This window comes from Mesoplodon bidens (genome assembly GCF_964165515.1).
Source record: "Mesoplodon bidens genome assembly, chromosome: 14".
In the NCBI taxonomy this organism is placed as follows: Eukaryota; Metazoa; Chordata; class Mammalia; order Artiodactyla; family Ziphiidae; genus Mesoplodon; species Mesoplodon bidens.
Genome location: NC_138170.1, coordinates 67,521,038 through 67,548,644, shown reverse-complemented (window position 1 = coordinate 67,548,644; position 27,607 = coordinate 67,521,038). Strand labels below are relative to the sequence as shown.

General features: G+C 40.3%; 1 protein-coding gene across 1 annotated transcript; it reads left to right on the top strand.

Moving 5' to 3' along the window:
* The first annotated feature begins 4 nt into the window (after positions 1-4).
* SLC4A1AP (solute carrier family 4 member 1 adaptor protein) lies at positions 5-27,362 on the top strand. The gene is made up of 14 exons (XM_081253659.1): positions 5-883; positions 1,095-1,290; positions 2,754-2,876; positions 3,673-3,733; positions 4,070-4,209; positions 8,704-8,864; positions 10,915-10,984; positions 11,365-11,551; positions 14,873-14,984; positions 17,188-17,434; positions 19,219-19,305; positions 19,982-20,049; positions 21,414-21,483; positions 22,904-27,362. The coding sequence occupies exons 1-14, from the start codon at positions 218-220 to the stop codon at positions 22,951-22,953; spliced, it is 2,238 nt and encodes a 745-aa protein (XP_081109785.1). The 5' UTR covers positions 5-217; the 3' UTR covers positions 22,954-27,362.
* Positions 27,363-27,607: the final 245 nt, after the last annotated feature.

The window sequence follows — 27,607 nt, the reverse complement described above, 5'->3', positions numbered from 1 at the left end:
CCCATTCCGACAGTACCTTGACCGCCTTTTTGCTTTCCTCTTCTTATAACTTCCCAGGATACTCACTTCTTCACAACGCTCTAGGTCGTGAAGGAGCAACTCAACCGTCGCTGCCAGAGAAGCCGCTGGGGGCTGGGGAGAGGGAGGCGTGGAGAGGAATGTAGAGACCGAGGGGGTGAGGTTTCCCAGGAACAGATTTCGAGGTTGCACGCGCTTGATGATGGCTGCTAGTCCCTCTCAGTCAGAGCCGCTGGCCTCGCAGGAACTCAATGGCGACTTCAAGAAGCCAGGCCTGCCCTTGCCCCCGGCGGTGCGGGGCAAAGCCCCGGCCACCAATCCTTCAAACCCTGAGGCGGTAAAGAAGGAAAGGTCCACGGCGCTGCCGGACTCCCATTCCGCGGAGCCTGAAGTCCCGCCAGCCCCGCTGGACAGCGGGGAGACTAGGGGTCCAGCGGAGGAGCAGCCACGGCCCCCCACAGCTGCTCCTTCCCCTGGCGGCCCGGCCCGGGCTCCCCCTTACCGAGAGCCTCCGTGGGGCGGCCCCGCCACGGCCCCCTACAGCCTAGAGACACTGAAGGGCGGCACCATCCTTGGCACCCGGAGTTTGAAAGGGATGAGTTGCTGCCTTTTCGGGAGGCTCGCTAGCTGCGACGTGTGCCTGGAGCATCCTTCGGTGTCTCGCTACCACGCTGTGCTGCAGCACAGGGTGTCCGGTCCCGAGGCAGAATGCGACGGCCACGGGCCTGGCTTCTACCTCTTCGATTTGGGAAGCACCCACGGCACTTTTCTTAACAAAACCCGCATCCCGCCCCGCACCTATTGTCGGGTCCACGTCGGGCATGTTCTTCGCTTTGGAGGCAGCACCCGGCTCTTTGTTTTTCAGGTAAGTAGAAAAACCTAGAACTGCAGTCTCTGGAGTGCACCCGGCTGCGTTCCTGAGCTCGTTAAGTTTTCACTAAGGAAGGAGCTTGTCTTAGCGATTACAAAAGTGGAGGAATCTGGCCCCTCATCTCCAGACCTCTGTACACATTGCCATATTTCTGAAAGTGACTTTAACAGTCAACCGTAAAAAATTCTTTTGCTTCATCCATCAGGGACCAGAGGAAGACCGAGAGGCAGAATCTGAGTTGACAGTAACGCAACTGAAGGAATTGCGCAAGCAGCAACACATGATGTTGGAGAAGAAGATGCTGGGAGAAGACTCAGATGAAGAAGAGGAAACGGATACAGCTGAAAGAAAGAGAAATACTGGTAGTCAAGATGATGAAATGGGCTGCACCTGGGGAATGGGTAAGGCATCAAGATTGCTGCCAGAGGTTAATATTTTAAATTCATTTCTACTAGTACGCTTAAATGTTTTTTGGTGTTTTTTTGTTTGGGGTTTTTTTGTTTTTCTTTTTGTCATACAGCTTTCATGACTCTTTGAGATAGATAGGACAAATACAGTTTGCACATTAGGTTACCCAAACTCAGATTTATTAACTTTTCTGATGCCAAGAAATTGAATTATGGGCACTATTGATTTCTTTTCACGTGTTTTACAGTGCACTCCTTTGTTCAAAAGTTCCTCAGCGTATAGTTTATTATTTTTAACCATTAACATTTAATTAAGTACTGATTATTGCTAAAGGGGGTGAAACTACATTCAGTCAAATAAAACAGACTGTTATTCAGTATAGGAGTTCTCTTGAATTTTTCATACTTTGTGTAAATACCCTGAGATGTGAAAATATCTAATCAGAGGAATAAATGGAATTTTCCATAACACCAGACATTTTAGAGGATGGGTATGCAGGAGCTAGGATTTTGAAACGCTAGAAGATGGCCATACTATGTTGTTGGGAAGACAGATAAATCTTATGAAATTACTTGTGGTAAGTGCCAAACAAAAGCTAGAAACCATTAGTATGCTAGGGTAAGGGTTCAGAGAAGGGAGCAGTCACTGAGGACCTAGACCTGCACTATCCAATATGGTAGTCATCAGCCACGTTGGGAACTTACAGTGTGGCTAGTCCAAATTGACATGTGCTGTAAATGTAAAATACACACTGGGTTTTAGACTTAGTGTAGAAAAAGAATGTAAAATATGCATAATATTTTTATGTAGATTCCTTGATAATAATTTCACCTGTTTCTCTTTTTTGATGTGGCTACTAGAAAATGTAAATTGCATACATGGCTTTCATTATATTTCTGTTGGGCAGCACTAACAGATCTTTGGGACAGTTTATAAGTTTATAAACAGAAGGGTTTTGAGCTGGGACTTGGAGGAAAGGAAAAGAAGCCCTTAAGAAGCTGAGCATTGGGGTGGTATTTGGGGCAGGGATTGATGATTGTAATGGAGTACTAAGTAGACCAGTCTGTTGGTGGATATGATAAGTATTGGGAAATTATACTGAAGACAAAGTGTTAGACCTGGGTGTGAGAGAGTGAGAATGCTGGGCTGAGGAACTTCATTTTTTTTTTTTTTTTTACATAGAGAATGTGGTAGGTAATTTTGCTTTTAAAATATCAATACATGTAGTGATGGAGAACAAAAATAAGGTGCCATGAAAAGTTTTAACTTGTCACACAATTTAGAAAACCTGAAGATGTTCATACTGATGGTCTTGTGGTTGTCCTCCTCCCCCCCACCCCCACCTTTCTTTTCATCACTGATAACTGTATCTTTATTCAGCCTGAAGGGATAATGGGTGTCATTCAGATAGTCTCTTATGTCTGATTGTCTTTTCTTTCTTTCCCATATCCTGTAGGAGAAGATGCTGTAGAGGATGAGGCTGAAGAGAACCCCATTGTCTTAGAGTTTCAGCAGGAAAGAGAGGCCTTTTATATAAAGGATCCAAAAAAGGCTCTCCAAGGTTTTTTTGACCGAGAAGGTATGTAAACAGATTCTGACACTGCCAGTATAATGTATCCACAACAGGGTGGTTTTCCAGATCTTCAGGTACTTAGAAATGCTGTAATTTATCTGCTCTCCTCCTCGTTCAGTTCTTGCCTGTGTGGTCAGTTGCTTCACTGTTGTGGCCTCTCCCGTTGCGGAGCACAGGCTCCGGACGCGCAGGCCCAGCGGCCATGGCTCACGGGCCCAGCCGCTCCACGGCATGTGGGATCCTCCCGGACCGGGGCACGAACCCGTGTCCCCTGCATCGGCAGGCGGACTCTCAACCACTGCGCCACCAGGGAAGCCCCAGTAATTCTTAACATGGATTTTCACTTCGTATGATTTAAAGAATGTTTCCACAGAGAATAGTTTCAGTAGAAATGCTTTGAGAGAACAGCTATGTGTATGTGTGCACGTGTGTATGAGTGTAAATATATATATGAACTGCTTGCATTCTGCACTTAATATTTATGCTTCTAAAAACTAGGCAACCATGATAAATTAACACTAAGTCTACAACTTATAAGTGTGAAAGCTCCTATATAGGGGACAAACCTGTGTATGGAGAGTTGTTTTGATTTGAGTTTGGGCTTTTCTCTGCCTCAAGCTCATTCTAATTTTATTATCAGATAATAATTCCTAGGAATAGGAAGTGAAATGCTTTGAAATTTAGTATTCAATGTGGTCTGAGAACTTTATATTCTTACTTAACCTTTGTTGTCTTTTCCCTTTATATCAACTAGTAACTTTCAGATGCTATTAAAATTGTTTTGTCTTTCTTCCTCCCACAGGAGAAGAATTAGAATATGAGTTTGATGAACAGGGTCATAGCACTTGGCTTTGCAGGGTGAGGTATGTTCTTTTCTCATTCACATCCATTTATGGGAAGTGGTCAATTTCAGGTTTAATTTATGGTTACAGACAACAACCCAAAGAGCAACTTTAATCTTAATTTTAGCCTATTCCTGAATTTGGACCTTGATAGTTTAGTAACACATTGGGGTTAGGGTGGGATGAGTAAAAGGTGGAAGGAAAAGATTTGAAGTCCAACCTTGGCAAGATAGAACAAAATGAACTGAGAGCTTAAAAAGCCATCTCAAAAAATATGACTATTATCATAAAATATTAATTTTTTTCATGAGAATTGGAGCTTAGTGCTGTGCTATAATTCCCCCCAAACCAATGCAGATTACCTGTGGATGATTCAACTGGAAAACAGCTAGTGGCTGAGGCTATTCACTCAGGAAAGAAAAGAGAGGCAATGATCCAGTGCTCACTGGAAGCTTGTCGAATCCTTGATACTTTGGGATTGCTGCGTCAGGAGGCAGGTGAGTACGTGAGAACACTTTTCTTTAAAAAAAAAAAACAAAAGGAAAGAAGGAAGGGAAATTTAACATAAGGTTGCAAAACTTCTTTTTAGGGGGAAAATGTAAATCGTACAGAATTCTATGAAGTGAAAAGAAAAAATTCCCTATCTCCATATCCAAAAGTAACCGTTGTTTATTTGTATTCTCCCAGACATTTTCTATAGATGTGTGTTCAGAAGTAGATCCTTCAACAAAAAAAACTACGCATACACAAATGCATTTATGTTACTTATAGTATTCTTTTGTGACATTTTAACATAAGAATGTATCATGGACATTACCCATGTCATTGCATTAAATTTACCTTATTTTTAAAAAATCTATTGGGGTATATAATTATTTTTTAGTTATTTTAAAATTAATTTTATTGCAAAGTAACTTACATATAATTTAAAACTACCAAAGGCTTATAACTAAATATACCTGTTCTTTGTCCTGCCCCTCCCCAATCTTCATCCCTAGAAGGCTTTTAACTCTTTCAGTTATTTCTTCTGGCCTTTAAAAATATCCATATTTCTAATCCAGTATCTTATAATAACGTGTAATGGAACATAACCTGCAAAAAAACAAAACAAAACAAAAATGGAATCACTGTGCTGTACACCTGAAACTAATGCAGTATTATAAATCAACTATACTTCAATAAAAAAAGAATAAATGTTAAAAAAATTCATATTTCTAAAAAACATGAATATGCTATTATATTTTGATTCATTTAAACATTATCTATTGACTTAAATTAGTATTTGATATTTACATGGTTACGTTTATGCAAATATTAGTCACAACTGAGCAGTTTTTTGTTGTTGTTGTTTTTCTAAAGTTAATAATTGTGTATGTGTTTCATGTGTTTGATTTTTTTGGTACCTCTTACTCATTCTTCCCACACCTTTCAGTAGCCTTTCAGTATGTTTTTCCATATGGTCAATCACATTAAGTAATTTATCAGTTCTGACTCTTTTGGAGACATTTCTCCTGAAGAGGACTCTTCTCATTCTTCTAAGGATGACCACTCTCTAGGCCTGCTGCAGAACAGTCATTTGGGACTTCATTTGCTGTCTTCCTTGAGATTTCCTTTCTCATTCTCCAGGGATGGATTTTCTGTTTTGTGATTCTCATATTTCTTGGTTTACTCCCTTGTTTTAGTGGAGCACATCTTTCTGTAGTTTTGGCAGGATAGAAAGCTGGTACAACAATAGGGGGCACAGATATAATCTTCAATGGAGTTCACATCTTCCATTTTTCTTGGTCTACTGTTGATTTGGTAGACATCCTCTAGTGGATTCCTAAGAAAGGATATATAGCAAGTCAACTTTATTAAACTCTCCACTCTGAAAATATAATTGTTCTAGCTTTACTTTTGGTTAATAGTTTGGCTGGGAATAGAATTCTATATTGGAAGTAATTTTCCTTCACAACTTTGAGGGCATTGCTCTTACCTGACATCCAGTGTTGCTATCAAAGTCCTAAACTATTCAGATTGCTGATCTCTAGTATGTCATCTTTTTTTCCCCTCTCACTAGAAGTTTGTATGTTTCCCTTTGTTCTCAAGGCTCTGAAACTTAACTATGATGTACCTTTCTGCGGGTATATTTTCATCCACTTCCCTTGGGTACTTGTTGGGTCCATTTGATCTGGGAATCAGTTTAGGAACATTTCTGGAACTGTGCCATTCCATCATTTCATCCCTCTGTTTTCTCTTTTCTCTGGAATTTTGTTATTTTAGGTATTGAACCTCTTAGACCGATCATCTTAAGTTTCTTATCTTTTTTTCCCATCTCTTTTCTATTTGTATTTTTTGTTCTTTCTGGGATATTTCTGCAGCTTTATCTTTCTGTCTTCATTTTGCTATCAAGATTTTAATTTCCAAAGCTCATTTTTGTTCTTTGAATATTCATTTTTAAAACAGAATATCCTGTTGTTGTTCATGGATTATTAATGTCTCATCTCTCTGCTCATCTGTTTTCTCCAGGTTGTTTTTTCTTTTTGTTTATTTGGTATCTATCATGCATGGTAGAGGTTTTTCTCAGATGTCATGTATTTCTTGGTTGTAGATACTTATATAGGGACAAAAAATGTGGTTGGCAGCTTGGAATATATAGGTGGGGCTTGTTAAGTTTGAGGAACACTATACAATGATGTGGGTGGGCCTTTTGCTGGGGAACTCTCCTCGTAAGTATCCTTATATTTTCCTTCTTCTGCTGGCAAGATTCCCCAGAGAGTACTCTTCCAGTCTCCTGCATGAAGGGAGAGGACTGGCTGCCAGCATTCCTAGCGCTGCATGGTGGAGATGGCTGAGCGTGTTCTCAGCATTCAGCTGTTTTCAGGAGAGTACTGTGTTTTGAATGTAGTGCCCATGCCCTCAATTGTACTAGTCAACCCATAGTTCAAAGACTTTCTGTCTTAAACTCTGTGTTTTTCCTGGGGGTGGGAAGGAGGTGAGTAGCCAGGGAGAAGAATCTGTTTCTCAATCAGCTTTTACTCAGTCTTCTATATTTTAGCACTACTATCCAGCCCCAGTTCCAGATCCTTTTGAAGATTCTGTAGTATAATCAGTTTGGTTCTCAGCTTTCCCCATTGTTGGTTTAGGATCCATTTTTTATTTTTTATTTCTGCTAAGTTAGTTTCCACATATCTGTCTGCTTTTTAATTTACAAAAATTTGGTGTTGCTGTCCCCACTACTATTCTCCCTGTCTTTGTAGATTAGTGTCTTTAAAAAAAGATCTCTTTGCTGCAGTTTTAGTGGGGTATGGGGAGAGAACAAAATTAGATACGTGTGTTCAGTGTACCATCTTAACCTGGAAATTATCAGGTTTATATTAATAAGGACTGTTTTGGTTGCAAATAACAGAAACCTAATTCAAACTAGCTTAGGGGGAAAGGTTATTGGCTGCAGAAGCTGGGAAGAGTACCTCACAGGACTGAAGGAAGAACTGCATGAACCAGGACGTCAAGTTCTGGAAGCAGAACTTAGTGCTACAAAACCAGAACTCAGTATCACCAGGACACATACAACTTATATATGTGTATCTGTGAGTGAGTCTGTCTCATGAATGCATGGTTTTATTTTGCAGACAGATTCTTACCCCACGCGGAAAAGAGGGATGCTTACAGCCCTGGATTTATATCTTCTCTCTTTATTAACCTCATTGGAAAGAGAGCCTCTTTTTCCCTGTATCTAAGTGTAACTATGAGGGAAAGATTCTTATTGATCTGGCTTTGGTCACATGACTACCCCTAATCCAGATGGAATGGGGGAGGAATTTTCTCGAGGAAAGGGGGTACTTTTACCAGAACAAGGGGAGTAAGATGACATAGGGTAGACAAAAAAGTAATAGCTACCATAGTCCCCTGTTGATGGGCTTTCTAGATTTTCATGGTTACAATGTTTCATTGATGTGTATAGGATAAATTTCTTTAAGTAGAATTGCTGGATTAATTGCGTCTTTAATGTTGACAGCTGTTGTAAGATTGACCATCAGAAAGATGGTGTAAATATGCATTCCAGCCAACTGTTTGAGAGTCCATTTCCCCATATCCTTACCAAATTAGGCATTATTAATCTTTTTATGTTTTTTCTAGTCTAATAGGTAAGAAGTGGTATCTCATTATTCTATTTTGTGTTCTTTAATTATTAAAAAAAAGTTTAACATCTTTTCAAATGTTGGTTGGGCGTTTGTATTTCATTTTTTGTGAATTGTTTTTATTATTTTTAAAATTTTCTTTTGGATTATTGGCCCTTTCCTCATTTATCTTTTTCCTTTTTTGCTAATTGATTTTTGAGGGCTTTTGCTCATTAAATAAATTAGCCCTTTGTTTTAACTTTTTTTTTAACTTTTTTTTTATTGTGGTAAAATATACATAACATAACATTTACCATTCTAAGCATTAAAAAAAATTTTTTTTTAATGTATTTTTTGGCCACACCACGCGGCGTGTAGGGTCTAAGTTCCCTAACCAGGGAGCGAACCCATGCCCCCTGCAGTGGAAGCATGGAATCTTAACCACTGGACCACCAGGGAAGTTCCTAAGCATTTTTAAGTATATAGTTCAGTGGCATTAAATACGTTCATGTTGTGCAACCATCACTACTTTCCATCTCAGAACTTTTTTGTCATCCCATTCTGAAGCCTTGTACCTATTAAACAGTAACTTCCTATTCCTCCCCCCAGCCCCTGGTAACCAGTGTTCTACTTTCTGTCTCTCTGAATTTGACTATTTTAGGTACCTCATGTAAGTGGAATCATGCAATATGTGTCCTTTTGTGTCTGGCTCATTTCACTTGTAATAATGTCTTCAAGGTTTAGCCCTTTGTTTTTATGTGTAGTTTGGCAGCTTGTTGAATCCTCTCTTTTAATAACTGATGGTGATATTTTAAGCTGCTTGTCTACTTGCCTTCTTTCTTTTTCTTTTTTTTAACCTGATTCATTATCATTTATTTTATCTACCTCTAGTATCTCGGAAAAGGAAAGCCAAGAACTGGGAAGATGAAGACTTTTATGATAGTGATGATGACACGTTTCTTGATCGGACTGGCCTGGTTGAAAAGAAGCGTCTGAACCGAATGAAGAAGGCTGGGAAGATTGATGAGAAGCCAGAGACCTTTGAATCGTTGGCAAGTTTTATTTATAGAAATAGCTGTGGTAGTTTAATTTTTTACATAAAATAATGTATTATTTAAATTTTTTTATAATTATAATTTTTTTTTTTTTTTTTTTTTTCTTTTTGCGGTATGCGGGCCTCTCACTCTTGTGGCCTCTCCCGTTGCGGAGCACAGGCTCCGGATGCGCAGGCCCAGCGGCCATGGCTCACGGGCCCAGCCGCTCCGCGGCATATGGGATCCTCCCAGACCGGGGCACGAACCCGTATCCCCTGCATCGGCAGGCGGACTCTCAACCACTGCGCCACCAGGGAGGCCCCTATAATTATAATTTTTAAAGCAGTAGCATTGAAATCTAGTACTGAAGTATAATTTTTATGATCTGTAAATTTGATGGTAACAAACAACTAGTCTTATCCAAGCTGGAAAATGTTTGGCTTGTTGCTAGAGACTATATCTATCTCTAGGTGGGTAGTGATCCATTAACGAGCATTCTTTGGATATGATCTTACCCCCCAAAAAAGAAAGGAAAAAGTTCCAAGTTGGGACATTCTGAGGTGAAATTGACTCTAGGCTTTCGGCAGCCAAGAATCGTGAAAGAAATTTTGAGGAGTGTAGTTTGGTAATACAGGCACACCTCAGAGATACTGCGGGTTCAATTCCAGACCACTGCAATAAAATGAAAATTGTAATAAAGTGAGTCACACGAACTTTTTGGTTTCCCAGTGCATATAAAAGGTATGCTATAGTCTATTAAGTGTGCAATAGCACTATCTCTAAAAAGACAATGTATACTTTAAATATACTTTGTTGCTAAAAAATGTTAACCATCATTCTGTCAATGCAGGGTTGTCACAAATCTCCAATTTGTAAAAATGCAATATCTGCAAGGTGCAAGTAAAGTAAAGCTCCATAAAATGAGCTATGCCTGTAGTTTTTTTTGTTTGTTTGTTTGTTTTTGTGGTACGCGGGCCTCTCACCGTTGTGGCCTCTCCCGTTGTGGAGCACAGGCTCTGGACGCGCGGGCCCAGCCGCTCCACGGCACATGGGATCTTCCCGGACCAGGGCACGAACCCGTGTCCCCTGCATAGGCAGGCGGACTCTCAACCACTGCGCCACCAGGGAAGCCCTGCCTGTAGTTTTAAACAGTGTATCCTTCATGAAATTATCATAAGATGACCTGTATTTTCACTATATTAAGTAGTATTCAGAGCTTAAAACATTATCTAACATCTATTGTTTTGATTCATCAATGAAAACAAATGCCTTGAGTTCTTTCTTTTTTAAAAATATTTATTTATTTATTTTTTGGCTGCGTTGGGTCTTAGTTGTAGCATGTGGGCTCTCTAGTTGTGGCTTGCGGGCTCAGTTGCCCTGAGGCATGTGGGATCTTAATTACCCTACCAGGGGTCGAACTGGCGTCCCCTGCATTGCAAGATCGATTCTTAACCATTGGACCACCAGGGAAGTCCCTTGAGTTCTTTCTTTTGAGTAAAATAAGGTCTATGTTCTGTACATTCCTTCTGTTTAATTCTTGATTCTTTAATTCAGATATTTATTCAATTAGATTTAAATAAACAAATGAAAAATGTTAACTCCATGAGGAGCAGATTTAAATGGACTTCTGAATTAATCCTCTTAAAACTTGTCACAGGGTTTCCCTGGTGGCGCAGTGCTTGAGAGTCTGCCTGCCAATGCAGGGGACACGGGTTCGAGCCCTGGTCTGGGAAGATCCCACATGCCGCGGAGCAACTGGGCCCGTGAGCCACAATTACTGAGCCTGCGCGTCTGGAGCCTGTGCTGCGCAACAAGAGAGGCCGCGATAGTGAGAGGCCCGCGTGCGCACTGCGATGAAGAGTGGCCCCCGCTTGCCACAACTAGAGGAAACCCTTGCGCAGAAACGAAGACCCAACACAGCCATAAATAAATAAATTAATTAATTTAAAAAATATATTTAAAAAAAAACTTGTCACAATAATTAAAATAAGAGGAGGAAGAAAAGGAAAGCTACCACATTTTGAAAGAAGAAAAACATTTGCTAACCCTGTTAATTTGGGTGTTACAGGTTGCAAAGTTAAATGATGCTGAAAAGGAACTCTCTGAAATTTCTGAGAGACTGAAAGCCTCCGGCACAGGTAAGGTAATGACTCATTAAACAAATATTTATTGAGCACCTACTGTGTGTAGTGCACTTTGCTAGGTACTAAGGCTACATTGATTAGTAAGATTTACAGGATATGGAGCCTTTCTAAGGAGCAGCATAGCATTTTAGAACTAGAAAGAACATTATAAATTATTTGGTTCCACCTCTTTATTTAACAGATGAGGGGAATGAAGCCCATTGAGGCAAAGTGACTTTCTAAGATCTCCCAGGTATAACCAGTTTCCTTATTCCTAATATCAGTAATGTCTTCTGTCCAGCTTTAAGTTAGTGACTTTTCTATGGAAACTTGGGCTGAATTATAAAATATTTGGTGCCGTCTTTCTAAACATGTATTATCCCTTTCTTGGACAGCTCTATCAGAGTCACCATCTCAGGACTCTTTAGATGCATTCATGTCAGAAATGAAATCAGGGAATGCATTAGATGGTGTGTCCCGGAAGAAACTTCACCTGAGAACTTTTGAACTGAGAAAAGAACAGCAGAGACTTAAAGGGTTGATAAAAATTGTAAAGCCAGCAGAGATTCCAGAACTAAAAAAGTAAGTCTTAGTTATACTTGGAATTTTAAATAAGCATGTTCACAAAGATAACATTTTGAATTATATCTTTATTTTTTTAGGTAATCACTATGGACTAGAAATAGAAATAGACTATAAGGAACTCTTTAAAGCACAGAAGGCAGTGGTTTCATGGAGTAACTAAAAACCCAGTTTATTTGTGAAATTTAGAGCACTACAGGGTTTTTAAGGAAAACGGTATTGATTCCTGTTTCATTGGAGGGCTCTAAATTTTTACTTAATACTTTTAGTGCAGAGTAAACTTCTTTAAAGAGCAACATACTCAAAAGGTTAATTTCCCTAATATATAAAGACCTATTCACCAGAGACAAATGGGCAAAGGATGTCAACTGAAAGGCCACTGAAAACGAAATACAAATAACTCTTAACTATATAAACTCAACCTCACTCATAATAAGAGAAATACAAATAGTACAATGTAATACCGTTTTTATCTATGATTTTAAAACCACAGATGAAAAGATGTGAGTACAGATAGTCATTTTAATGCCTATATCTGTCATTCTTAAGAACCAGTTGATAACTCTTCACTATATTTAAATACTTTTTTAAAGTGGAATCTCATCCTTAAAAGGGGGAAAAAGCATAATCCCCTGAAGTTGATCTTATTGTTAACTTTGATTTTGGGGAAATTATTGGAAGAGATTAACCCAAATCCATTTGCAGACATCCAGAAGATTTTTGAGGAATTTGTAAACAAGATTTTAAGAATAATTTTTCCCAGATGTGGCTAGTATTTATGAGTGAGTGAGTGTGTGTGTGTGTGAGTGTGTGAGTGAGTGAGAGAGAGAGAGAGAGGTCCAGTCTTTCAACTTGACAATATTTTAAAATTGTCTTCTATGTGGTGTCAACAAATTTTGAAAATGTTGAGTAGGTGGTTGTAGAAGTAAGCAATCCTCAATAAACACAATCCAGATGGGCATCTCAAAAACTGGTACTACCTAGGTACATTCACTCACTTATGAAGGTAGTTAAATATAGAAGGTATCTTGTTTTCTTGAGGTCCGTGCTGTTCAGGACAGCACCTGAGAGTCACATGTGACATTAAAATTAAACAAAATTAAAAGTTCAGTTCTCCAGTCACGTTAGCCACATTTCAAGTGCTCAATAGCCACATGTGGCTAGTGGCTACTGTATTGGACAGCGCAGACAGAGAACATTTCCATCATTCCAGAAAGTTCTGCTGGACAGTGCTGCTTTAGGTTGTCAGTAAGCATCTATTCAGCCCCTCACCCCTGTGTACAAAACCTGTAACTTGATGCTGGGGGCATTGCATACATGAGTATCTATCAATTGAGAGGCACCTCTGTTTACAAAAATGTAATGGCCAACCGTTTCTGGAGCTCTTGGTCATCTGCACAGAAGATGTATCCCCAAATTACTAGCAGGTTTGTTCAAAGATTTGTATGTAGTTTGGATATTTAATACAGTGATGCATAGATCAGTCTACAGAAGTCTATTTGCCGCAAATGATGTTCGAGTTACCTTACTGACGGTGAGGAGGGAGATTAGCACTAGAGTTACACTTCCTGGGTTTCATTCTCAGCTCTGTCAATTAGTCTTTGGGAATTTTAAGGCAAGTTATGTAACTTCTTTGATCTTCACTTTCCTCATCTGTAAATTAGAATAATGATGTTGCAAAGATTAACTGAATAGCGCTTAATAAAGTGCTGGCATATGTATTATCATTGTCGTAATTTTTACTATCATTGATATACTTGGCAACAATTTGTGACATCGTTTTTGTGGAGAAAAGGTAAAAACTCAGGAGCCATAGCCCAGGTTAGACAAATTAACAGTGAATTTTAATTCCAACTCTGTAATCCTTTAATTTGCTAAGTCAGCCCGGAGAGGTGTTCTGAGCTAGAAGACATACATCAGCTTCCTCCAGAGCCTCCCCTCCTGCTGTCTGTGTGTCTGCCTTGTTCCTGCTCCCTTTCTTACTTTGGATACTGGCCTTCAGATGCTGTGTATCTTCTCCCTCCTCTTCTCACTTGAGGGTTGAACTTCTAAACTTCCTACCTAAGTCCACCTCTGCTCCACCCACAAGCAACTCTTGATTGTGATCCCATCTTCTACTGTTTCTTCTCCTTTGGGAGTCTTTGCATGTCCTCCAGGCCAGCCAAGCTATTTAATGGAGCTGAAAAATATCTGTGTTGCTCTTGCCTTTGCCTTTCCATGCTTCCTGATGCTTGTGGGGAAGGGATGTGAGGGATGTTTGACAGAGTGTCTTTAAGGCCAGGCAGGCAGGATTTCCTCTGATGGCCTCAGCAAGGCAGTGGGTCTGTCTCTGGTACAGAACGGGGGTGAGGCTAGGCTCAAGAGCACCACCGAGGGGGTAAGACTTAGGTAAAAGAAGGCAGGAGTGGAAATGGAGCTTTAGGGTTGAGCAGCGTAGTCAGTTTCTTGTATGGGCCCCTGTGAGCCAGGAGGGCCAGTGCTGTCCTTATATTCCAGAAGGCAGGATTGTCCTGTAGTCAATGTGAAGAAAGCATAGGGCTTTCTCCCCTCTTTCTCCTCATGCTATCTTGTCATTGTCACCTCTGACTACTCTCTGAGTGTCTTGTCAACTCAACTGCCATCCCTTTTGTTTTGCTTTTGCTTTGTTCTTTTTTCCCCTGCTCTTTTCTAATTTCTACAGTCTCTTCTCTTTGCTCTTCCTCAGCTCTACCGTCATGTGCTTAGCTTTTATAACTATATTCAGCCACTGAGAACATTGACAAGCTCGCCAGTTGTGGGGTCTCTCATTAAGTCTTTGTTGTTACTCACTACACAGGATATCCTGCCTCCCGTACCCTTTACACATACGTTTTTTTTTTTTTTTAACTTCTGTGCTCAGAGCTGTTGTGTGTGGTTATGATAAGTGTGGCCTCCAGGTAAGTAAGTAAAGCACCGAGTCCTCTTCAGAGGTTGATGGCAAATAGGGCTTTACATCACGGATCCATCTCCTGCCATTTAGTGGGTATGGGGCATGCCTGTGTATTCTCCTTTGCCAGTGACCCGCGTACTGTAGGCATCATTTTATGAATGTGAAGTCATGTAGCATGTTGTAAGTTGCTAGACTAAGGTAGAATCCTTATCTTGCCCTTAATACCTCTGTGTCAGTGACAATCAGCAGTGTTGTCCATTCAGACTTTGCTGGCCTGAATACCTCTTTCTTATTCGTGTAGGCATAAATGTTCACTTTGTGGAAAGTTTTGTGGTACCAAAAGTTTGTTTACCATGGTATTTTTAGATAAAACCTTGGCCTCACTGGAATAGATAATTATTCTTTCTTCCTAGAACTGAAAGTCAGGCTACAGATGGAGAAAACAAAGCTAAAAAGCTTACACTGCCTCTCTTTGGTGCCATGAAAGGAGGAAGCAAGTTCAAATTAAAAACTGGAACAATAGGGGTAAGTTGTGGGTCAGGGTGTTAAACTTTTAGCTCTTGAGTTATCCTGAGCTAATTTATATCTTTTCTTTTCAAAACTCAGATGACTCATCCCACAGTCATGTAAAAAGGGGCTGTGGGCTTGGTATGATCACATCTTTCCCAGGACATGGTTCTTGGATTTTTCTCTTCAGCCTAGGCTTATCAAGAATTGGTGAATCGACTCATGTGAATCAATTTGCATGTAACCGATTTGTGAATTAGAATACCAGTTTATTAATGTGTGATCAATGTTGCGTTTAAGAAAGGGTCTCCTGTGGTTTCTGGGTTTGTTTGGGTTTTTTTGCTTTTTTACTGGTGGTTAGATGTTGTAATATTCAGAGTCAGCTAACACTTGGTAGTAACATAATCTCTACACCTGGTTCTGCCATATCGTTTTTCTTACTTTGTTTAATCCTTCCAACACCTTATGATGTGTGGGAATATTACCGCCCACAGTTGAGGAGCAGGGTCAGAGAGGTTAAATTCAAGATCACACCATCATTAAGTAACTAGATGCAATCAAATCCAGGTCTTATATCTCTTGAGTTGTGATCTTTCTACTATCCTCTAATACTTCACTGATATGTGTTTTTGCTCTTTGTACATCCTTATTTATACATTCAGTTTTTAAAAGGTTTTCATCACCCCAAAGAGCATAACCTTATGTATTAATGTGCTAGGGCTGCCATAATACCACACACTAGGTGGCTTAAACAAAAGAAATCTATTCTCTCACAGTTCTGGAGGCTAGGAGTCCATGATTAACATGCCAGCAGGGTTAGTTTCCTCTGAGGGCTATTTCCTTGGCTTGCAGATGGCTGCCCTCTTGTTGCCTTGATGACCTCTTAACATGGTCATCCCTCTGTGCACTTGCAACTCTGGCGGCTTTCCTTCTTCTTATAAGGACACCAGTCATATTGGATTAGGGCCCCACCCTAACAGCCTTATTTTAACTTAACTCTTTAAAGACCTTATCTCTAAATAGGTAACATTCTGAGGTACTGGCGGTTAGGACTTCAACATGAATTTTGGGGGGACACAGTTCAGTCCATAACACCTTGTATTAGGGTAAACTGTCCTCTGTTGGCAGAGGTCTGAAGTCCCAACCATGTGTCCTGAGTGAGTACCATGTGGTTTACCTGTGATGGAGGCTTTTCTGTGAGGTGGGGAGAGGGTATTTTAGTTAGTAGAAAAACTCTTTACTGAAAAGCTGTCCTTAGGATTACTGAGCTAAATCCTATATTTAAAAAATGATATACGTAACATATACTTTGGTACCTTCTTCCTATTCTTTAAGCTGTAATCAACTTTTTCTAATAATTACTTTTTTTTTAAGATGTTGGGGGTAGGAGTTTATTAATTAATTAATTAATTTTTGCTGTATTGGGTCTTCATTTCTGCGCGAGGGCTTTCTCTAGTTGTGGCAAGCGGGGGCCACTCTTCATCGCGGTGCACGGACCTCTCACTATTGTGGCCTCTCTTGTTGCGGAGCACAGGCTCCAGACGCGCAGGCTCAGTAGTTGTGGCTCACGGGCCTAGTTGCTCCACGGCATGTGGGATCCTCCCAGACCAGGGCTCGAACCCGTGTCCCCTGTATTAGCAGGCAGATTTTCAACCACTGCGCCACCAGGGAAGCCCTCTAATAATTAAGTTTATTGAAAGGTCTTGATTAGAATATTTGACCTTATTCAAGAAATTTCTTTTTCTTCAGGATCTGTTTTACTGATTTACATATCTTGTTTCCTTGAAATTGTGTTAAATCTAAAATGAAAAAGTTGCACAAATGATTTATTTTTTAGGAATGTGTGTCTGATTTCCTCCCTAGGAGATTTTGTAATGAATTAAGATTTGTAATGAATTTAACATCATGAGGGGTTAACAGGACAGAATTCCTACAGCTGGTACTCAGTAAATCGTACCTGGAATAAATGTTTTTGTTCCCTACAAGATGTTTCAAGTGTTTCATACTTCATGTTCTTTTGACCCTAGAAATTAGCAAACATACATGTTAAGGATTCGTAGATGGATAATATTTCACGTGAAAGTCCTCCTTCCAACAAACTTCGGCAGGGTTGATCCGCCTAGAGAAGTTAGACATTCTGCTCATTTAGCTTAACCCCCTTGAAAAGATGTGTCTCTGTCATATTGTAGAACTGCTTGTTCATGGGTTTTTTCCTTCATAGAAGTTACCCCCCAAGCGTCCAGAACTCCCTCCAACTCTAATGAGAATGAAGGATGAGCCTGAAGTAGAAGAGGAGGAGGAGGAGGAGGAGGAGGAAGAGCAAGAGGAGAAAGAAAAGGAGGAGCATGAAAAGAAGAAAATGGAGGCGGGGAGCAGTAGGGTACAGCAGGAGATAGAGCCAGAAGGAGCAGTGCAGGAAACAGGTCCTCCCACAGATTTCACATGTTCTAAAGAAACAAAAAATCATGGTAATGTCTTCTTTCTCCTTCCTGTGCTATTCAGTGGGCATATGCATTCATCATGGATAGGTTTGAAAAAGCAAAGCCAGTTTCTTGCCTGTGCATTTTGGCTTTGTGACACTTTGTGATGTGTGATACAGCTGACTCTGTGGAAACATACTTTCCTGGTCTTTCTTTGATTGCCAGTCATTATTTATCCTCATTGTAAAATAAGGGCAAGTATTTCCAGTGTATTCCAGAATTATGGAACGTCGAAAGCTGTGGAATCTGAAACCACAGGAGCTGTGGAGCAGTCCTGAGCTGCCGCCACTCTGTGGTTGGAAGGCAGTGGGACAGGGCGGATGATGGGGCCTGATTAGGTGGTCTCGGGGTTAGCCTCCCCTTATTCATTTTTCCCCCATCCCCGAAACAGAGGCTAAACATAATTGCACCCACTGGATGTACTTCTCAGGAAGCATCATGCCTTATTCATCCTTTTGCCCATGGTACCTAGCAGAGAACCTGACATGTCGTATTCACCCACCTCAACAAAGGGCTGATGAAAAATATAAAAGAGGGAATTGATTAGTTTTTAAATATGTTTTCTTCTGATTATAAAAGGCATATATGTTTATTTTGGAAACTTTGGATCATACCTAAAAGTCCAAAGAAGAAAAGGGGAATCTCCCACGCCCAGAGATTATTATTTATCTTTTTAGTATCCTCTTAACCCTTGTCAGCTGCAGGGGTTATTTTCCTGCAGGTTGGCCAAACTGCTTAGCAAGATTAAGGCTGCACAGAAAATAGGGAGCATGAGGAAAAGCAAAAAACACTGGCATTAAACGTGTGTGGGAATGTGTGCATATGGACTTCCAAAACAAACCAGGCAAGTCCCTGTAAAAACACCAGGCCTGGTATGTAGACCTTCTCCTGAGTCACCTTCAGCTGTTTTAGACACAGAAAAGTTATTGTTTTCTCATCTGTGAGAAGTAAATCTTTTGTTTTTGCATTTTCCTTTGTTATTGACACAATGCTTGGCCTTTCAAAAAAGGTAGTACACATCCTTTTTGCAGAGTCTAATCTTTGATCCACCCATTGTAAGGGTGTTACATAAACAGGTCAGTGGGGAGGCGAGCAGTAAGTACTGTATTGTTTTGCTTAAGGGACCGAAGTAAATATGTGTCTAAAAATAGCAGATTTAAAAATCTGGTTTATAAGATACATTAATTAGTAAATCTGCAGCTGATTAGGGATTACTCCAGGCATTTATTTATTTATTTATAAAATAACATTGGGATTGTATTGTACATGCTATTTTATAACCTATTTTTTTCTATGCCTTAAAAGTCTTTTGAAATGTGGTTTTAATAAGGGGCAAAGTGGTCCATCACATGAATGTGCCATAATTTACTCAACTCCACATTATTATACATGTAAGTTATTTGTTAATTTTTGCTGTTATAAACATACTTGTATATAATAAATCTTGGTGCTCATCTCTGATTATTTTCTTCAAATATGTTCCTTGAAGTAGAATTTCTAGGCCGAGGAATATGTACATTTTTAAGGGTTTGGTAAGTATTGCTAAAAAGTTTTACCTCAGAGTTGGCCAGTTTTTGAAGTGGAAAATTGGTGGTTCTCTGTTAGACCTCTGGAGACACATTTATTGAAAACCGAATTAAGGTTAGTTGAAGCTAATGATAGTAAAACTGGATGATTATGTAGGTACTTAGCTTTTCTTGCTTTTGATTTGTTTTCTTGGTTCCCCACCACGAATTAAGTAATACGATATGCTTTGGTTCTGCATTTTATAGAAAACATGTCTCAACTCGGCCAAGTGGAACAGAATAAAGGTTCTCAAGAGATTAGTGAGACAGCTGCATTGTGTGAGGAACCCTCAGGCAAGTAGCACAGCGACTCCACTGCTGCTCCACACACAGGCAGCCAACTGGTGTCAGAGAGGAGGGGGTGGCAGCTGACCCGAGGGGCGCAGACACTGGGTAGATGCTGCTGCCAGGGCTATGGACAGAGTTGGAATATATGAGAGGTTCATGTTTGGTGCCATCCTGTTGGCCTTTCTTTTCCTCCTCTGTCTCCTGGGTTCCCCCCCACCCCCGACCCCCAAAGCACCTAATGCCTTCATGTTTCCCTCTGGCCATGCAAAACTCTCTACAATTTTACATCTCCCAGAGTTGAATACATGCCTATCATGGGGGTGATTCCAACATTATTAAAATAAATTGGTTGAAAGCTTGGGCTATTAAAAGGACTGTTTTTTTTCCAGTTTTCTACTGCTTTTAACTGTAATGATTAAATTGTAAAATAGTAAAGTCAGCCCCATTTTCCTTTACCTTTTCGAAAGGTGTGATTAAATTTAAGCTTAAGATTTGAAAACTAAGGTTGTTAACGAAGGGACAGTTCTCTCTCTCTAGTCTTTACAGTAGTAGGAGGAATTTTTAAGAATTAGATTGTGATGTTTTCTTCAGTAATAATCTCTTTAGGGAGGAATTTTTCTTTTCCATTTTATTTTTCTGAAATAGCTATTGCCTCTTTTTTTTTTTCTTTTTCATAAATTAGCATCAAAGAATGAATATGAGAAAAGCAGAGATGAATTGAAGAAAAAGAAAGCTCCTGGTCTAGGCAAAGTAAGTGCTTCAGTCATAATCTTCATTTCTCTGGAAGTAAAAATGACCCCCTTTGCCATGGGCCATGTCCAGAAGAGCGAATCCAGGGATTATCTTAGCAGAATTCCCAGCTGCCTTCTACCCGCTCTTCTAGAAATCTGGGCTCTTTTATTTTTGAATTTTTATTTTTTGGATTCTCTATTCTTGTCTCTACTCTGTTCTTTATAATTGCTCACATACCTCTTTTATTTGTGAATCTTTCCATATCCTAATATGCACAAAGACATTTGAATAATATATTATTTTCCTCCTTTTATTACACAAAAGGTAGAATGTAATATACTGCATGCTACACTGTGATTTTTTTTTTTTTTTTTTTAACCTGTGGTGGAAATCATTGTATATCAGTGCACTGGGAGCTTCCCACTGTGTGGGTGTGCTCTATCGATGGACACTTGGGTTCTTTCTAGTCTTTTATTATAACAGTGCTATAATGAATAACCTTATGTGTATATAATTTGTATGGATACTGTAAGTTCCCAGAAATGGAATTGGTGTCGGGAGGTCCCTAAGACCACCCTTAGGCTAGGTAATTCACAAGCAGCCTCACAGGACTCAGCATGTGGTGGAACTTACAGTTGTGATTTATTACATCACAAAATTAGTAAGCAAAACCAGCAAAGGGAAAAGGAACATGGAGTGAAGTCCGGGGAACCAGGTACAAGTTTCCAAGGGTCCTTTTCCAGTGAAGTCACATAGGATGTGCTTAATTCCCCTCACAAAGAGTGACAACTTGTGAAACCAGGAAAGCTCATTAGAGACTTAGTACCCAGGATTTATATTGGGTACTGATCACATAGGTATCCCCTGTCTGGCATCTACCCCAATTCCATTGTCCTAGAAGGAAAGCAGGTGTTCAACATAAACCACGTTGTTTTTACGAACAGTTTTGGCCCAGTGGGCCACTCTTTGTCGGTAGTGGGAACCCTCTTGAAATCCAACTTCCCAGATGGCCACCAACAAGTCTTTCAAACAGGCCTTTCAAAGGATAGCAGTCAGGCTTGCTTTGTTAACTTTTCTGCACCTGAATCAAAAGGCAAATGTCAAATTTTCCTCTGTGGAGGTTATATCATTTAGAGTCACACCTGTCTTGACTGCCTCTTTTAGAAAAAACATCACTCTCACTGGCTGAAAATCAGCTTGTTGAGGCTTTGGGGAAAAAAAATCAAGATTCAGAGAGAGAATGCTCCCCCATTTTTGGTTACTTATGTCAAGATCATTAGTGGAAGCTGTTCTCTCTTAATTTTTGTTTGCCCACGGGGATAGGGACAATAATTCTTAGAGTTAAAATTCTTTTGAATAAAATAACCTATCTGTTTTTGCAGCTTCCACTGACACTTTCCTCCAACTATCCAGAAGATGATCCAGATTACTGTGTGTGGGTCCCACCTGAAGGTAGATGGTTTTTATTTTTCTTTTCCTCTAATATTTATTTATTTAGGTTTCTGAATAGGTAATATATATTTAAGGTTCAGTATAAGAACATTACAAGAGTATGTAGTGGAAAAGTCTCCCTTCTGGGTAGATTAAAGGATCTAAAAGACATATCAACCAAATGTAATTTGTGTATTCTGTTTGGATCTTTATTCAAACAAACACTTATTTAAAAAAGTTATAAGCCAGTCAGATAATTTTGAACACTAGCTAGATATGTGATGATACTAGGAAATTATTGTTAATTTTTTTAAAGTGTGAGTGATACTGAGTTATGTTTTTTAGAAAAAGTCCTTGTCTTCCAGGAATACGTACAGAAGTGTTCACAGATGGAATGATACCTGGGATTTCCCTTAAAATAGTCCAGTGGTGGAGGATGAGGGAAGATAGAGGAGGGGCAAGAGATAAAGCAGGATTTGCCACATGTCGATCATGGTTAACACTGGGTGCTGGGTACACGGAGGTTCATTATATTTTTCTCTTTACTTTTGCATGTATTTTAAATTTTCTCTAAAGTGGGAAAAAAAATCTTCTAGCTGTGCTTTAGCTACTCAGTTTTTTCCTAAAGACAACCAAATATCAGTTTCTTATGACTTCTTATATATATAATGTAAAATACCTACGTAAGCAATAAAATACATAATATTTCATCACTTTTTTTACACAAATGGAAGCATATTCTATACCTTACTGTTTTGCACTTAATAATATATGGACATCCTTCCATAGCTACTTATAGATTTCTTTCTTTTTTTTTTTTGTAATGGTAGCATAGTTGCGGTACGTGGGCCTCTCACTGTTGTGGCCTCTCCCGTTGCGGAGCACAGGCTCCGGACGCGCAGGCTCAGTGGCCATGGCTCACGGGCCCAGCCGCTCCGCGGCATGTGGGATCTTCCCGGACTGGGGCACGAACCCGTGTCCTCTGCATCGGCAGGCGGACTTTCAACCACTGCGCCACCAGGGAAGCCTGCATAGTTCTTTTTTATAGTATGGATATACCTTTATTTATTTAACCAGTTTCCTCAATGAATATTTGCTGTGTTTCCAGTCTTTTGCCATTACAAACAAGTCTGCAATAAGTAACCTCTAATATGTGTAATTTTGCAAGTGTAAAGGTGTACTTGTAGGAAAAAATTCTTAAACATCAACATGTTGGATCAGAGGCTACGAACATTTTTAAGAGACCTGAAATTGCATTCTATAGGGATTATACTAGTTTATGTTCCTACTATACCCTTAAGGCAATATATGAGTTGCTTGTTTTCCCATATGCTTATCACAGGTTGCTTTTTCTATGGATTGGGTTTCTAATATACTAATAATTAATAGAAATTCAGGCACTAAAATGCTTGCTTTTTGTCTGCTTTTTACTCTGATCTAGGCCAAAGTGGAGATGGCAGGACCCATCTTAATGATAAGTATGGCTATTGATTGCTTCCGAATCCTAAAGGAAGACCTTGTGGACCATGTGACATGGGATATTTAGGATAATATATCAAGTTGAATGTCCAGAGAAGGAGTTCAGATGATCATTTGTAAAATCTGGTGACTGGCCTTTTCTTCTGTGCTCTTGGCTTCCTAAATTTATCTACCCATCTGATTCTCTTGAATTTGGTATTTATGTTTAAAAGTGTTTGTGTATGTATGTAAAAAGGAACCGTATATTTTGAGAATTAGTAAAGTGAGAGACATGACTCTGTTAAATAAGAAGGTGAAGATGTCTCATGTTTATTTAAGGCTACAGTGTCTGTCTTAAGCTTTAGGGACTATGCTTTTACTGAGCAGTAGGGTGCTTCTGGCAGTTAGGCTTTAGGATTCACTGGTAATTGCCTCCTCAAATAAGTGTTGAAATATGAGGTCATGCCAGGGTGTAACCCTGAGTGTCTCTGTCATTCTTGGAACTAAAAATATATCTACACAGTGGGGGCTTCCTACTCCCTCTCTCTATAATCCTCCTGCCAGGTTTGAGAACAGACCCTGACTTATGAGGACACAGTTCAGGACCACAGCACGCCTCGTGCACTCAGGCACTGATGCTGATAAAAACTCAGCCCTTTGAATATCCTGGACTCTGACCAATTAGGTTAGTCACTCCTCCTCTTGTGGAAAGGTGCAAATAAGGTCACAAAATTAAAAGCTGGATGTGTTCTGCCCACTGTAGGGTTTCTCACCTCTGTAGAGAGGGGAATAAAAGTTCCTTCCTCTCTGGAAACATGAAGAAATGCAAGAATATGTCTTATTCCTACCCCGCCCCCCACTTCCCATCATCGGTGCCTCACTTCCACAGGAAAGGAAAGCCTAAGAGTGGAAGCAAGGTGGAAAACCAGTGGATTATTCTGGAGGCAGACATAGTGAGCAGGCAGGAGAACAGCTGTGGCCCAGTGAGAGGGAGTGGATGAGGATGATGCTTTTCCAATATGGATTATATGGGATGCATGAGGTGGGCAGGAAGCAGTAACAAGAAACTTCAGTTACCCTAACAGATGTCTGTTCTACTAAAAATAAGTCTGATTTCTCAAAAAACAATACCAATATTGGCGTTATGAGAAACTATTATTTTGGACTTCATTTAGACCAACAGGGAAGAACTTGTCGATGATGTAAGAAGTGACAGGAATCCGGGGGCAGAGTGTCTGTGCCACCTTGATCGAAACTGCAGACTAAGGTCTAAGCCAGATCAGTGGTCTTCAAAGGGGAAACTCCTGATTCAAACAGAATTGTATGTGGAACCCTAATACTTGAACAGGTAAAAAATATGCCTGCTCTGGTTGAATTGAGGTGGGGATGGATGGGGATTGGACGTACATCACATACCTGCGTGCATACAATCCTCTCCTCACTCTACCCTCACAGTGACCTTGAGGAATTCTAGAGACTACACAGAGCATCGTCTCCTTTAGGAAGGCAGATATCTAAATGTTCTGGGAAGGGTAGCTATGGTCCTATGCCTTGAGAGCATGAAAGCAAGTAGGACTCCATTGGCCAAAATAAAATACAAATATGTAACTTGTACAATTAATATCAGTGGTCAGTGGACTTGTTTCAAAAGACCTGCACGTGAGTGTTAGCTTCTCTTTACTAAATAGGAGACTTTGGGGACATGACTTTTCCCTGAGCCTGAATTCTGTCATGTGTGAAGCAGGGACAGTAACGCTTTTTGCTCTTCGGACCTCGGATTTGTTCTAAGGATCAAATGAGACCATGTAGATGGATGTGCTTTACAGGGATTTGTAGATATTAGTCGTTGATGATTCATTACAAGAAGGAGACATATCCTGACATCTGGGCCAACTTAACGTGTGAGAGGAGACTGGATTATGTCAGTGATTCTCCACTGTAGCTGCATATTAGAATTACTTAGGGAAATTTTTGAAGTTTTTGATTCTAATACTAGGATCCCATGTCAGATCAGTTTAATCAGAATCTCTGAGTTGATCCCTTTTAAAAGCACTCCAGGTGATTTTAATGTGCGGCCCATAATGGAGAACCTCTAGAGCAGAGTCAGCAAAGCATTTTTATTAATGGCCAGGTATTTGAGGCTTTGCAAGCCATATAATCTGTCGCAACCACTCAGCTCTGCCATTGGAGTGCAAATGGCATAGGCAGTATACAAATGAATGAGTGTGACTGTGTTCCAATAAATATTTACTTATAAAAACAGGTGGCAGGACTTCCCTGGTGGTCCAGTGGCTAAGACTCCTTGCTCTCAATGCAGGGGGCCCAGGTTCCATCCCTGGTCAGGGAGCTAGATCCCACATGCCACAACTAAAGATCCGGCACGCCACAACTAAGACCCAGCACAGTCAAATAAATAAATAAATATTTTAAAAACAAAAACAGGTGGCAGGCCAGGTTTGGCCCACTCAGCTCTAGGCAAATTCATCTTTGGGGTCTCACCTGACTCAAGATGTTCGTTACAGTGTCTTTAGGATATTTGAAAAGTTTCTATTCAGAAGGCTAATTACCCCCTCCTGAACTGTATGGGTTGCAGTTTTTTGGTTACCAGAAATCAAAGTGATCTAGTCTCCTTTTCACAGAACCGAAAGCAAGGTTATTCGTCATTACAAAAAATATTGTTACAGCAAGAACGCAACAGGTTATCTGTAAGCAGGGTGTCCCTGGTCTCTCCTGGCCTCCCCAGGAATTCTGTATCATATCTGCCTCTGTATTTAAAGAGCAACGGGAAGCCACTGGGATGTTAGTGATAGTGAAATGGTCAGATTTGGGTCTTTAAAAGAACACTTAAGCTACAGGTTGGAGGAAGGATGGAAGAGGGCAAGAGGTTGCAGGAAGACCAGTCAGAAGTCTGCTGCAGAGATCCAGGTGAAAGATGCTGGCAGCTTGAACTAAGTGGAGATCGAGATACAAAGATAGAAAGGGGCCCCTGCAATATTCTAACAAGTAGAATGGCTGAGACTGAGTGATGGATTGTCTGGCAGTGAAGGGGGAAGGAGGCTGGAGGGTAATTCCTACATCACTGGCTTATACATCTGAATGGCAGATGGCGTCATTTGCTGAGATGAGGGGACACTGGAGGAGGACCAGGTGGAGGTGGAGATCGTGAATTCCATTTGGACAAGTTGAACTTGATGACCCTTTAAGACATCTAAGTAAAGGTGTCCAGAAAGCAGTTGAATGTAGAGGTCTGGATCTCAAGAGAGGGCTAGAGAACAGTTTCAGTCTTCTACCAGACGAGCCTAAGATTCAGGTGATTTTGAAGACCAGGTGGCAGGCACGAATTTTGCAGGCAGACCCCAGTCTTGGACAACTGGTCTCCATATCTTTGGTATTGGGAACAGTTTTTCTTGGCTATGGGTCCTCATTTATTTGGGGAAAAAGTAAAGTAAGTGGTACAGTGAACAACATTCTGGAAAGAAAGGTCAGGGGTGTGAGTGTAACTTTAAAACAAATCTCTTTGTCTGCTTTAGGACATTTCTAAGGATTTTGCATAGTGCCTGGTATATGCAGTAAATTTTTGTTGAGTGCCTGCTATAAATATTTTCCCTGGAATTGTCCCAATCTAGCATAGGAAGTATGAAGTCCCAATATTTCCTTATAACCCATTACAAGCCTTTACCCATTACTACTTCACTTTAGCTGGATGGAGTTAACTCTTTGGGAAATAATGACACAATTCCTATCAAACTTTGAAGTCGTTAGCCACAGCCTGGGGATCTGTTGCTTTACCATTGAAATGCTGCCACCTCCCGGATAGGGTGTGACAAGTGACCAGCAGCTGTGGATGGCTTCCTGAGAGTGGGAGCCAGAGGGAGGGAAGCCTGCCAGCCCTGTGGCAATCAAAAGCAGGAATGCAAACCCCTGGCGCGGCTGAGTTCCCATACAAGGTTTGGTCCATCCCTGTTTGGACCAAACCAGGTTTGACAAACTGCTGAGAAATGACGTAAAACTCTCCTTGACCTTTGTGGAGGGTGGGTCACGGCATCAAACTGGTATCATGTCTTCTTGTGACAGGCTGCTCTTTGATCATGAGATTCCTCATTTGATGTGGGCATTGAGAACCATTTTCAAGATTTCTTCTCAGCAATCTGAGAGGACTGTGCCCAGCTTTGGTGTTAGAGGTTTGGCACTGCGACAGTCCAGGGTGGGACTGAGACCTCTATTCCACGGGAGACGAGAAGTCCTTCTCTCCCCAGGAGGAGCGGGCACTGATGACAGGTTTGAGGGCTCAGCATGTGAGGGGACAGTGGTTCCCACTGAATGTAGCTCCACCTTCTTCATCCTCCAAATCAATCTTTTTGTTTTTTTAATTTCAAGTCTTCATAGAATTTATTTGTAACACATTTTAATGAAGTATCAATAAAATTGATGATATGACTGAACAGATTTCTATTTCATTTGGAAAGTGGGAGAAATATGTAGTGTGAAATTTTTATAGATTTAATAATAACTCTCTATCTGAACTTAGTCCACATTCTTGGTTCTGACCATACTGATTGCCAGTTTCATATGGAATTTTAAGTGTAGTATTTAGAGTCTTCTTTTATCCTTAAAAGTAAAAGTCCGTTTATCTCCTATAGAGGGCAACTTTTCTTGCCACCTAACCCATGAAAGAACATCTTATAAA

Bases quoted from the DNA above. Each gene is read 5' to 3' on its own strand.
- SLC4A1AP (XM_081253659.1), top strand. From the start codon at position 218: ATGATGGCTGCTAGTCCCTCTCAGTCAGAGCCGCTGGCCTCGCAGGAA. The intron at 8,865-10,914 runs GCAAGTTTTATT...TGGGTGTTACAG, and splicing joins CAGAGACCTTTGAATCGTTG to GTTGCAAAGTTAAATGATGC. The intron at 14,985-17,187 runs GTAAGTTGTGGG...TTTCCTTCATAG, and splicing joins TAAAAACTGGAACAATAGGG to AAGTTACCCCCCAAGCGTCC.